The 13,465-nt window shown below is 36.2% G+C and overlaps 1 protein-coding gene across 1 annotated transcript; it reads left to right on the top strand.

The window, feature by feature from the left end:
- The first annotated feature begins 6,373 nt into the window (after positions 1-6,373).
- Positions 6,374-12,832, top strand: LOC149826797 (putative phytol kinase 2, chloroplastic). Its single transcript, XM_090020134.1, has 6 exons — positions 6,374-6,856; positions 11,451-11,518; positions 11,597-11,728; positions 11,883-11,998; positions 12,289-12,403; positions 12,522-12,832. The coding sequence occupies exons 1-6, from the start codon at positions 6,518-6,520 to the stop codon at positions 12,697-12,699; spliced, it is 948 nt and encodes a 315-aa protein (XP_089876260.1). The 5' UTR covers positions 6,374-6,517; the 3' UTR covers positions 12,700-12,832.
- Positions 12,833-13,465: the final 633 nt, after the last annotated feature.

The following is a 13,465-nucleotide window of genomic DNA, read 5'->3' as shown; positions in this document are numbered from 1 at the left end:
GTAACTTCATAAATCATAAATGCAAATCGCGGAGCCTGATCCATCAGATATTAAAGATGAAAAGCAAACGAAGAAGGATGAACCCTAAACCCTAAACCCTAAATCATAAACCCCAAACCTTAAATCATAAACCCTAAACCCCAATCCCTACAACATAAACCCTAAACCCTAAACGCTTAACACTAAGCCCTAAACCCTTAAGATATTACTAAACCCTAAACCCTAAATATATTACTAAACCCTAAATCCCAAACCCTAAATTATAAACCCTAAACCCCAATCCATACAACATAAACCCTAGACCCTAAATACTAAACCCTAAACCCTAAACCCTAAATCATAAACCCCAAACCTTAAATCATAAACCCTAAAGCCCAATCCCTACATCATAAACCCTAAACGCTAAACCCTAAACCCTTAATATATTACTACACACTAAACCTTAAACCCTAAACCCTAAATATATTACTAAACCCTAACCCTAAACCATAACTCCCAAACCCTGACCATAAACCCTAAACCCTATACCCTAAACCTCTAAACTTTTAAACCCTAAACCCTTAATATTTTACTATACCCTAACGCTAAACCTTAAACCATTAATAAATTACTAAACCCTTAACCTTAAACCCTAAACCCTAAAACCTAAAACCTAGACCATAACTCTGAACCCCGAAACCCTAAACCCTAAACCCTAAATCCTAAACCCTAAACATCGTGTCAATTTGTTCTTTAGTAAGTCTAAACATTGTGTCGATTTGTTTACAACTATTTCCTTTCCGCCATTTATGAATCAGTCATTAGGTAAATCGTGATACAACATATCGTTCACGTAGAAAATGCTCGTAAAAGCAAATCGCGATAGGATATTGTTCACATAGACAAAGTTGGTAAACGTAAATCACGATAGGACAAATCATTTTTGATTTAGGTTCGATGCTGTACAGATCTTGACAGAACACTTCTTTTATAAAACAGTGATAACGATTTTCAACTTTAACTTAATGTTTGTTGTTGTACAGATCGTGATAGAACACTTCTTCTATATAACAGTGATAGCAATTTACAACTTTGTAAAACCTTGTTCTATGTAAAACCCTACCCAAGCTGACCCATTGTCCATGTCTAAAACCCTAATCTATTTAACCTATCTTCCTCTTTTCTGCGGCAACACAACTTCTTCTTCTTCTTCTTCTTTTTTCTCCTCCGTATTATTCTTCTTCCTCTTCTCCTTCTTCTTCTTCTCCCTTGTATTTTTCTTTCTTTCTTCTTATGTGTTCCTTCTACCTGTGCTTGATTTATGGGTTTTGATGCTGATAACATAGTTGTTTCACGCTGTGAGGAAAGATCTATATAATCTTCGATGATGATTATGGTTGTTTTCTTTTGTGTATACATCGATATATTCCTGACACATACGACTATGGTGTATTTGTCGTGAAGTATATCGAAGCTAACACAGAATATAACGACCATAATCATCTTCAATCATTGCCACCATACCAGAGCAAACACAAATATTCAGCATGATAGACATGGGGTGATGTTGATGTTCATCAATTTGATCTATTCCTACTGTCGGACCTTCCATTGTTCGCAAACCATATTTTGTAGTTGGAAAAATATCTGCCTACCTTTGATATACTTCATGACAAATATGTACACAGAATCAGTTCCTTCTAGCGGCGAGTGTCTGAGCATTGGTGATTCTAGAGCTCTTGATAATGCACTCATTTTTTGTTGCATGGCAATTCTATATGTCAATCTCATATATATCTATCTAGAGCTCTTGATAGCTGGAATATGAACTTTGTGCCGGGAGTGATAACATTGGAGGATCTCTATGGTTTAGGATCTCTGATAACATTGGAGCTCTTTATGGTTTAGTGTTTATGAATTGTCTATTCTCGGCGACGTCTGCTGCTGTGGGAGCACCCTTTGCCGTCGTCTATTGTCAGAGCACTTTTTATCATCGTCTGTTATTGGACTACCTTTTACCGTCGTCTGTTGTTGGACCATCCTTTATCATGCAACTGAGGACCTATCAGATATTAAATCAACAAGAGTGTACTTACAGATGGTGATCACGCAATTACGGCTGCAGTGTTTCATGTGTGGCCAGATATACATCATCGCCTATGTTTGTGGCATATTTTTCAAAATGCAGTAAAGAACATAGAACATATATTTAATCAGAAGACAGGGTTTGACAAGGAGTTTACAAGGTGTGTACTTGAGAGCGTAGACGATGTCAGCTTTATGTCAGATTGGGAGGAAATGATTAATATATACAACCTTAAAGACTGTCCTTGGTTACAAAATTTATATGCAGAAAAAGAGAAGTGGGCATTGGCATATGAAAGACAATACTTTTGTGCAGGTATGATAATCACACAAAGAGCTGAATCTATGCATGCCACGCTGAAGAAAACCATGCATTCATGTTTAACAATGTTTCGCTTCATGAAACAATATGAATTATTTGTAGATGGTCTAAGACAAAATGAGCTTGAACAAGACGTGAAATGCTTCAATACATGACTTATAACTTTGGGCATGAAAATATTGATGTGACCTGCAGATCTGTATACACTAACTATATTTGAATGGATTAAGAAAGATGTTATAGATGTCATGAATTGCAATATAGAAGGACTCATGCAAATTGAGAATATGCACAAATGCCATATTTTATGGGAGGGCAAAGAGCATCAGAAAAGGCAAGAAGCACATGTCACGTACAATGTTGACAATGGAAAAGTTGAATGTTCGTACAAAATGTATGAATTCATAGGTATTTTATGCCGCCATGCATTAAAGGTACTTAATCAAGAGAAGATACAAGAAATACCTGAGTCATATGTAATGCAAAGATGGAAGAGACAAGCAAAGATTGAACTGCTGGATATGGATAATGTTAGTAAATCTGGTATTGACGAAAAGTGCCATATAGCCTCCCGTTACCAATAACTGTGTAGGTCATTTATGCATGTTGCTAATTTGGCATCGAATAGTGAAGAAGGCTATGTATGCATGAGAAAAACGTCAAGGGAGTTACTTGAAAATATGCAGTTAATTCACCTTCAGTCTATTGTAGCTAATGAATATCAGTCCAAGATAATGGGATCGAACAAGTTAGGTGAAAATCATGCTTTCCTTGACACTCCTAAGAAGTTGCGCCGAAGCGTAAACATCATCTTCAACAAGTCATTAGTGAACATTGTTGATTATGATGAAAATATTCACCAAGCGAAGGGTATAAAAAAAAAAACTGCCTCTGATAGCAATCGTTGGAGGGCAAAGGTGTACTAGAATTGGTTGGCAAGAAAAGGTCTAAGACACAACCAACCTATAATCAAAAGCAACAAAGGCCTTCACATGAACAGGTATGTAAGACATTATATTGCTTCCCATGTAAAGTGCATTACGTGAAGCTTATCAATATCTAACTTGTGTAATGTCCAACATGCAGCAATACCCTACAGACATAATTTTCAACGTTGTAACCTCCATTCCTCCCGACCAGATTTTTGTCAACGATAGCTTCAGTTTTATTAATCTTCATTGTCATATCAAATTCAAGCACATCATTGAAGCATTCATAATCTACTCTTGACTTTGAATCTGCCCAAAACATATTCACAACATATCTATCTTCATCCAGTTGCATTGTACTAAAGAAACCAAGGTCAATGCATGATTTCTTCTGTAAGTAATCAACCAAAGAACATATTTTTTCATTCTTCATGTTATCTGTCATCTTCCTTCTCAAGTGGTTTCTTAGATCTAAAGGTGTGAATGACACATTATCGCGACCACCATCTATGTGGGCAAACAAATTATATGTCTTCCTTTGTGTAATGTCGGCGCTATCAGTTATTTCAGCCATTGCAGCATGCGCTACAGTTACTTTACGATGTGACCTTAACATAGGAGTCATAAATAATGCAGATAAATCACGATTATGATCACTGATTAAAGTATGAACTACATATTTCCCATTCAAAAGTCTTCTTAACACCATTCTCGCTGGACATCCATATCTTTATTCTGGCATGCTCCTTGTTGGATTTCCAATTGATTTCTTCCAACCTTGCTTGAAACAAACATATGTCTTTCTCATCACGACACACTGTGCATTTTTTGACCAAGAATACCTTCTAACACTGAAGCCAAGTTTTAAGGCATAATTATTATAAAATTTATATGCAGCTTCCTCATTATTAAACTGTATTCCTTCTATGGGAACATAGTCAAGTGTACTTTCATGTATATTCCCAATGCCTGCACTTTTATTAAGTGTATTGTCATGATCGTCTACTTCATTATCAAATTGCATTTATTCTACTGTAACATTCAAGTCAAGAGTGAATTTAATGCCTGCACCCTTCTTATCATGTGCATCATTAGTGCACATACTCACTTCTTCAGGTGCGTCATTAGTATAGATGTTCAATTCTCCATATCTTTCAAATGATTGAGATAGATTATCTTTATTACAACCAGATAATAAGCTCACCACTGTTATAAATAATATATCAATTTGTGTTAGCAAGCGCATACATTTACTACGATTTATTCAAGATGCATATAACAACGAATACCGATAAGGTTAAGCAAGTCAAAGAAACAATTTAATGAATCACATTATAACAGCAACTGCGGTTTGTTAGAGACTTATACTAAGCATCGAGTTGTTACTTACCATGCCAATAAAAGAAATGACATGTCGTACATGTGTGTTGATGATAACGCTTTCATTATATCCACGAGACTGTGAAGCGAGTTTAATAAAAACCGTTAACTGAGCAACGATTTGAATACGACAATCGCCACCGCAAATCCCGTAAAAATATATTTTTGCATGCACACATTTTTAAAGTCTTTGTATAAATATCTTACAAATCGATATATATATCGAATAATATATTGCAAATCGATACGGCAATTGAGCATAATAACTTACAAATCGACACTACAAAATACATAATATCTTAAAAATAGATAAATATATCGCAAACTACATTACAAATCGATACGGAAATTGAGCATAATAGCAAACAAATCGATATTAAATAACAAAATAATACCTCACAAATCAGTAGTTTGTTACTAACACGTGTGTAGCAAAAAAAAAGTGGTGTGATAGTCTGGGGTTCGGGGGCAGTGCCCCCCAAAATTTTTTTTTGAGATAAAATAAAAAATGGCTACAATTATTAATAGAAATCTATTTCATATGGACAAATTAAACTATTTGCTACAGTCAGGACTGGGCTAGGACTGGGCTGGGCTACAAAAATGGATAAAAATCTATTTCATATGGAATTAGGGATGGGATTTTAATTTTTTTTTTAACTGGGCAGAGAGGCAGGACTAGGCTTCAACCCAGTTCTGCCCCCCCCCCCCCCCCAGCTCCGCCTATGGTTATTAATACAACGATTTGAGATACAATGCATATACTGAGTGAATGGAGGATACCTGATGGGGTAGAGGCCCTTCCTCGTATTTGTAAACAAGCATTCTTGTCAACAGGTCCCAACGTCTTACAAATATCGATAAGTTTCTAACCATCGAAACGATAAGATCTACCTGCAATAACAAAACAATGCCTTAATGACACACAAAATGACATACGTTCTTCATCGATAGCATGATGAGATGAAAAGCTACTCACGACGGCTTAATGGCACTGGTTGGAATGTTTGTGTGTCATTGCTTTCTTCCATAATGCCTAATGACAATGAAAAAGAAGAGAAGACACAAGAATGTTTTATAACACAAGGCAGGAACGAGAAGGCGACAATGTATTGTACAAGAAGATAAAAAACAAGGCGGGAACCTCGATTAGAGACGATTACAAAGTTTGCGTTGTCAATGGGAGCTCCTGTTACAACAAATGGCGCAAAAGTTTATAGGATAGGCCGAAAACAAAATGTTTCAACTTTGAATAGTTAACATCAAACTGTTTGGATGAAGGATTTTTTTTGTCTTTTTCTCAAACCGTCGTTTTCTAACTTTTGAATGGAGGATATTTTTATCATTTTTTTGAACCGTCATGGCAAGAATAGCAAGAAAGGGTACTCAAGTCTTTGCAACCGCACCAGACTCCGATGCTGAGTGATGCCGACATACATGAAAGTACGAGCCCCATGTGCTTACATAATTGCCCTCATTCGAACTCCAGAATACTGGATGTGGGATTCACTGCATCATCGGGGGAGAACATACACCACCCTCTAGTCTTAGGGAGAGAACACACAACACCCTCAGCATTTATGGGAAGGCAGCGGTGATACGGAAATCATTCTGAATTCACATATCCCATCCCTTTAGAAGCAGACGAACCCCGGAAACAGTAGATATTTGTAGCACGATACTGCAACTACTTGAAAGCTTGAGAAGAGACGAATTGCTACTTAGAATAGCCCACCCTCATTTCCAAACAGATAACAACCTCTTATTTTATGAATTTCATCTGTGAATTGAATAGGTAGATGCGCCTTCATAGCCTGTTGATATGTTCACCACTGTACCCACAACTCCTTTGACCGTTCTCTTCGCCCGTCCGAAACTTTTCCGACGAGAATTCCGGTCACTTCTCGACCACCATTTTCATACGAAGGAAGTGTTTTCTTCCCTCTTCAGGAGAAGATTTGTTGTTGGTGGTGGGGAGACTTGGTTTCTGTCTGTCGGAAGACGAAGGGGGAGTTTGATACCCAGAGTTTCGATGCCGACTCTTGTGTCTCCCGGCAACGAGCTCGCTTACGACGCCGCCGTTGCCGCTCTCACGGCCGGAGTGGGGCTCGCGCTTCTGCGTTTCTGGGATGAGGTTGCGAAGCGTAGCGTGTTCGATCAGGTGATTGCCATTTTCCTTCTTTCCGTCCGTCCTTCACATTTTCTTTTTATGGCTTTCTTTTGGTTGGTTGGCAAGTGCTTAAGAAGGTGAAATATGAGTTGGGGATACGGAATTCTGCATGTGCGAGGGGGGAATTTAGGAGGGTTTGCTTGTGTTTGAGAGTTTCCCACTTGTTCTACTCGGTGGTTGAGTTGACGAGTAGCGTAAACATGGAGAATTCACGTGTTTCGGAAGCTTGGTGATGGCTAAAACATCTTATGTAAAAAAAATTGGGAATTGAGAGTTTTGGCTTTGGGAACTTGGTATTGGCCTAACGATCTGGCGTAGTGAATGTAATTCATGTAACCACTTTCTCTTTCAAGTTCAAATTCGATTCACGGTATACTGATTAATTGGTTATGGTCTTTTGTTAGTAGTTTTGGGGAATCTAGCTCTTTTAGTGAAAAACTATACAACATCATAGTTCCATGTGGACAATGGTTTAACTTTTGTTGTTGTAACAAGTCTGGGAAAATCTTAACACGTGCAAGAGGAGATTAGCACGAATTGGACTGATTTTAAGAAGAAACGGGTCTTTACTGTGAATGGTGCATACTATTACAAATAGGGAGCACAAAGTAGAGTTCGGAAGAGCAGTAATAGAGATGTTCCTTCAGCTCTTTACCTAAAATGAATGCATTAACGGGATACATAGCTTGGTTGCCTGTACAGGACAACAATGTTTTCTACCTAGAGAACTGGTTGGTGAGCAATAACGTGTGAATATGGAGGACTGAATCTCCTTAGACTGTTAGATACAACCGAAGGATTGTGTAGCTATGTTGTTGGTAAGGGTCGTGGGCTTCTCAAAATTAGGGAAAAAATAGCACCTTGACATCAGATGGATTTTCTGATGCTTAGATTCTGCAGAAGTAGAAGAAACTTAGGACTGTCTATTGAAAGAACCATCAGTCCATCATCATGGACACATTTTAAATGACAGAATCCCCATCCCTTTTTATCAAAAGCTCATGTCTCATTGAAGGGATGCATCTTGGTTCTCTCATCTTCTTAGGCATGAAACCTATAACCTCTTGTCCTTATCATGGTTGCTTTATATCATAGTCACCTGTGTCGTTAAAGGTAATTTCTCAGCCAAGGTATTTCTTGAAGAGATTTTCAAAAGTTGATAAATTTAAGAATATCTAGTGAGTTTAAAAAATTGAAAAAAATATAAATAACAACAAAAAAGCTAAGAAAATAACAACTTTTGCATTATTTTTCTTTCAAAAATGTAAAGAAACATGTTTTAAAGGTTTTAAAATATAAAAGAAACAAAAAAAATATGAAATTTTCTAAAAAATATCACAATATTTGGTCTTTGGAGATATTTTGAAAATATCACAATATATTCCCGATATTATCGGCTACCTTGAAATAGTCGATAATATCACGATATTTTCAATATATCTGCGATATCGGTGACAGTGCTTTATATTAAACCGACCTTCCTGCCTGTTCTTTTAAATCAGGTGTGGCTTTATATTTGTTGCTGCCGCTTTTATTGGGTAAATACAACTAATGAAAACAAGTTCTCTTGGTACTAAAGAAGTTACAATCAATTTTAAGTATTGCTCTTTTTGAGCCACTGTATTTTGATTTTGTTGTGACTGCACAAAAACTGAGGGGAAATTCTATTGCCAAATAAAATGTTCAAGTTTGAGGAATTCACATGACTACCACTTGATTGCAAATTACGGAGATTCCTAAGATAAATTTCCTTTCCACAAACCTTTAGAAGGTTGGGAACTATGTTGCAAGGATTCTCCAATTTTCTCTCATGTCCTCTCCTCTTATGTACTACTCTTAATAGAAAATTATGGAACAATGGCGCATCCCATGTCCTTGTGAGATAGGTTGAGAATATATCCTCTCGAATAAATCTAGAACTTGTGGCATTACCAACAGATGAGTGTGGTAAACAGTGATTTAATTTGAGGTGACCCTCATGATATGGAATTAGATCAAACATGACTTTTAATCATAGTCAGTGGAACCGCCTGTGGAGCCTCAGCATGTTGCTTGGGAAACTGAGAGTTGTGGTCCTGTGCTTCCCATTAAATTGGAAAGCATTCTTTGAGGGTTAAGCTCTTTCAATTGGTTTCAGATTTAAAACTTGACCCATTTTAAGTTTTCTAAGATGAAAAGATAAAGTTTCTATTTTCTAAGGAAACTTGAGGACCTTTAAGTTTAAAATGCAAGTTAGGGTGAAAAACGACCAATATATTCCTTTTTACTCATGTATATGCTAGTCATAGATCTTATGCTAAAACTCACTGGGCACTTGACACTAAAATTCATTGGGCACTTAACTTTCTGGTTATTGTGTTAGTGAAACAATGATTTTTCATATGTTTATGGTGTATGATCTGATTATTATTATTATATCTGTAATTCCATAGTTGTTAGAAGACTATGATTTATAAAATGAAAATATTTAATCTGTGATATTGTTTTACCCTATGATATTTTTTAGCCTTTTGACCTTGGAATTTAGAACGCTTGTATTTTGCTTTCCAAGTAAATTTACTCTCATCATTTATCTTCGATCTAGAAATGCCTGGCTTCCTGCTTCTGCTTCTCATTTCACTCACTTGTTCTTGGTTCCGTCCCATCTTATCAAGTCTGATCTATATTATCAGCGGTTAGGAAACAATTCACCTCTATTGAAAGAAAACTCCATAATATTCAACAAGAACGTTAGGAAACATGCCTTTTCATTCTCAGTAGCATGGATTCCTTGCTTACGTTGACAGTATAGGTTCTTCTTCTTCTTGTCTTTGAAAACTCACCTTGTAATCGAGGTCATATCACTTTGCAACTTACCTACTCAATGCAAGCCTATTTTTACAGGAAATATAATAGAAACTATAAGCAAGTTCAACTTGCTGGATGATATGGTGGTTAATTGAGCTACTCTAAAAGCTAATTAGAAGGATGGTTCCTTCTGGCTGCAGGAGTTAGATTTGCAGTAGAATATCTGATATTTCTAAAGCTTGGTTTTTTGGAGGAAACTCTAATTTTTGTAATGACTCTTCATACTATGCAATTGTTATAAATTATATGCTTTCTGAAATCTCCTCTTGTGGATGGCATAAGTTGTCTTCATGGTATTATCTAATTTATTCATCATTTAGTCCTTGTTTTGTTCTGTATCACTATCCTACACTTGGTTATATTTTTTATCTTGCTAGTGTTGTAGGCGACTGTCATTCTTGGAAAGACAATACCCAGGCTGGAAGAGTCCTCGTATTAATTGATGTATTTTTATCTTAATCAAAGAAGATGGCCTTTACCTCCTAGAGTGATTTACTTAATAAAAAAAGAAATTAAATTGGAAGGGCAGTTCTATTGCATATGTGTCATGTTTTTATGTTCTATTTTTCTGAACAATAATCCCTATGCCTTAGCCTATCACATGTTTGGGAAATGTACTGTTGGTTGACTTGCTACTTGGACACTCTTATGCATGGAAGCAATTGAACCTCAAGTCATTTAACATGAATTTCTGAAAGCAGCTTGCCATGTACTTAACACATTTAATATTCTTGACCAATCAAGGTTCTTGATAATTTTCAATGACATGAAAATGGTCAAGGAACACATGGAGAATGATAAATTATACCTTATAGTGAATGATTTGTTTCCTGTCAACAAGTTACACAGATGTTATTATCTACAATGATGCTGAATGATAATTCCTTAAACCCAAATCCTTGCCAATTGCTACGAGTTGTGTGGGAATTCTCTATGACCTGAAAATAAGCTTAGCTTACGTGATGTATATCCAATGACCCAAAACTGAGCCAATTTAATTTCGAGAAACATCATGTATTTTTCTCTAGAAATTCTGATTGGCTTGATCTGCTAGGTATTGTATGGCAGTTATATATGATCTGAAAATAAGTTTAGCTTATGTGATGTGCATCCAATAACCCAAAACTGAAGAGTTTAATGTCAAGAGGAATGCTGTATTTCTCTCTAGGAATTCTTATAGACTCGATCAGAACTGACAAATATTATGTCTTTGATAGCTCTTAATCAAATCATCAATTTGGTGTTGGTTTCCTGCCATATTTGAAAATTTATTGGGCTGTTAGATATTAGTACTATGTATGCTACATTGCTCTTTTCCTTAAATTAAACTGTTGCCAATATTAGTTTTCTTTTTTGTCAAATTGGAAAGAATTATAAGACTTATGTCTTTCCATTTTACGAGTTATTCTACCATGCTCATGTGTTCAAGTTCAAGGGGTGCATATTTTGTTCTAATCACCATTTTGTTTGTTCTGTGCTTTCATCTTCAGTGTATGGATTCATAATAATGTGAAAAATATGCAAATTTTTAGACAAAATGGTTCATGAACTTGTGGTTGGTACTGAAAGTAAAGGTATTTCACACTCGTCATGTTTAGAGTTCTGATATTTCTTGTATCAAAAGATTTCACCTATCAATTGTCTGATTATGCCTAAAAAACAGTTTGTCACCTGTCAAATGCAAATATGGATTTTTTCTTGTTCTTTTCATTGTTGATGGATGTTTTCCATTTTATAGAAACTGAACCGCAAGCTTGTTCATATAAGTGGCGGGCTCGTCTTCATGCTTTTCTGGCCTCTTTTCAGGTAGACTCGTGGGCAGCATTATCCCCTTGTATCTAACCTGATTCATTTGGCTGATGATTTTCTCTCTGGCTACTGCAGTCCTGGACCTTGGGCATCTTATCTAGCAGCATTTGCTCCTGGAGTCAATGCAGTGAGGATGGTTTTGATGGGTATGGGCATATTGAAGAATGAGGCTTTGGTCAAGTCCATCAGCAGGCATGGAGATTACAGGTATTTGCAATAAACTTGACCTGCATCTTCCTTAAGGATGCTTAAGTCTAATTTGACTGATTGTATAAATTTATCCTTGAAAAGGTACTGAATTCATCTTGATCTTGCATGTCTAATACACTTCACATTAGCTTCTTATATCTGGCTATTTCAGGGAACTTCTAAAGGGGCCACTGTACTATGCTTGCACTATAACAATAGCCACTGCAGTGTTCTGGCGAACATCCCCTGTTGCCATTGCTGCAATTTGCAACTTATGTGCCGGCGATGGTATTTTTATCTTTAAAATTTTTGTTTCATTGAATTTGGTTTTACTATTATTATAATCATGTACATACCAAAGCCAATGTATTGGCATTAGCCTCAGTCATTTCCTTGTGCCTACAAATGTATAAGCTCACATCCATGATTCTGGATAACTTCACTTTTTATCTGGCATGCAGACATGCACTTGCTCATGAACATATGCATGATCGCATATTTCTCTTACATCACAAGCATGTGATGCTGTTATTTTATGCCTTCATTTTTATGCTGGGTTTTGTCTTGTGTATTTCTAGGGATTGCTGACATAATAGGAAGACGATTTGGATCATTGAAGCTTCCTTACAACAAAGAGAAGTCTTTTGCTGGAACTATGTCAATGGCCCTTGCAGGTTTTATTGCATCTGTTGGGTATGCATTTACAGTAGCTCAAATAGTCAACCCCATTTTACTTATCTTGTTCTCTTTCGTTATGGTCCTGTTTTTATTTGAAATCTATAGATCAGTGACTCTTATTTATGTTTACCAGATACATGTACTACTTATCGAGCTTTGGTCTGTGTGACGGTGGTTGGTCAACAGTAGCTGGTTTTCTTCTTATTTCTTTAACAACATCAGTAGTTGAATCTCTTCCAATAAGTACGGAGCTTGATGATAACCTAACTGTTCCATTAACTTCAGTGGTCATCGGTTGTTTAATTTTTTAAATGATTATCATTTTTGTGCTTCATAACTTTGATCAGACATTCCAGCTATTCATTCTCGAAGATATATGCTGTATTTAACCCTTAGCGGCCATATTTGGCAAATGATATGTTCATTGTTCGAGAGATTAGGAAATATCAAGTATCGTTGTGGAGGAAGTAACACCTCCATTTTATGTTGGTAAATTAAGACATTTAAGAATTTAAGAATAATTCTTTCATGGATGTACTTTTCACAAACAGGATACTGTGAAGCATTCAAACCTAATTAAATCTAAATTTAGACACGTGTACATTGGATAATTATACATATATAAACAGAGGAAAAATGTCTTTTGGAAATAGAATGCCCCTTGATGTTAAACAAATGATCAATAATATCATCTGGACTTCAGAACCTTTCAGTATGCAAGTGATCTACATAAGTGAGCTTATGGGTTCCCAATTGCAACTAGCTCTTATCTAGAATCTCTGAAGCTCATATTTCTTTGAATATGAGATATGGCAGCTTGGGAGTTTCCCATGAATGGATGCTTATCCTGTTGGCCTCTGATGTAGAGGCCATGAGCTGATTGGACTCATTGTACTGATGTTAGGTATTGATTTTTCTTTAAGCTTTATGGTGTAAGATGGTGTATGTTCAGTTTTGTAGTTGTAATTTCTGGTTTCTTACTGTTGCATTTTTTATTTTTTGCTTAGGTGCATTTGTATTTACGGTTGACTGGAGAAATGTGAATTTATATGGTGTGTGAACCTGTGTTGTCAACAT

This window comes from Nuphar pumila, chromosome 10, assembly GCF_984573655.1.
Source record: "Nuphar pumila chromosome 10, dmNupPumi1.hap1.1, whole genome shotgun sequence".
In the NCBI taxonomy this organism is placed as follows: domain Eukaryota; kingdom Viridiplantae; phylum Streptophyta; class Magnoliopsida; order Nymphaeales; family Nymphaeaceae; genus Nuphar; species Nuphar pumila.
Note: the sequence above shows the minus strand (reverse complement) of the source record. Positions and strands in the feature narration are given on the sequence as shown.

Excerpts from the sequence above, each read along its gene's own strand:
- LOC149826797 (XM_090020134.1), top strand. The coding sequence starts at position 6,518 with ATGTTCACCACTGTACCCACAACTCCTTTGACCGTTCTCTTCGCCCGT. Across the intron at positions 6,857-11,450 it reads AGCGTAGCGTGTTCGATCAG|AAACTGAACCGCAAGCTTGT; the intron begins GTGATTGCCATT and ends TCCATTTTATAG. Across the intron at positions 11,729-11,882 it reads AGCAGGCATGGAGATTACAG|GGAACTTCTAAAGGGGCCAC; the intron begins GTATTTGCAATA and ends TGGCTATTTCAG.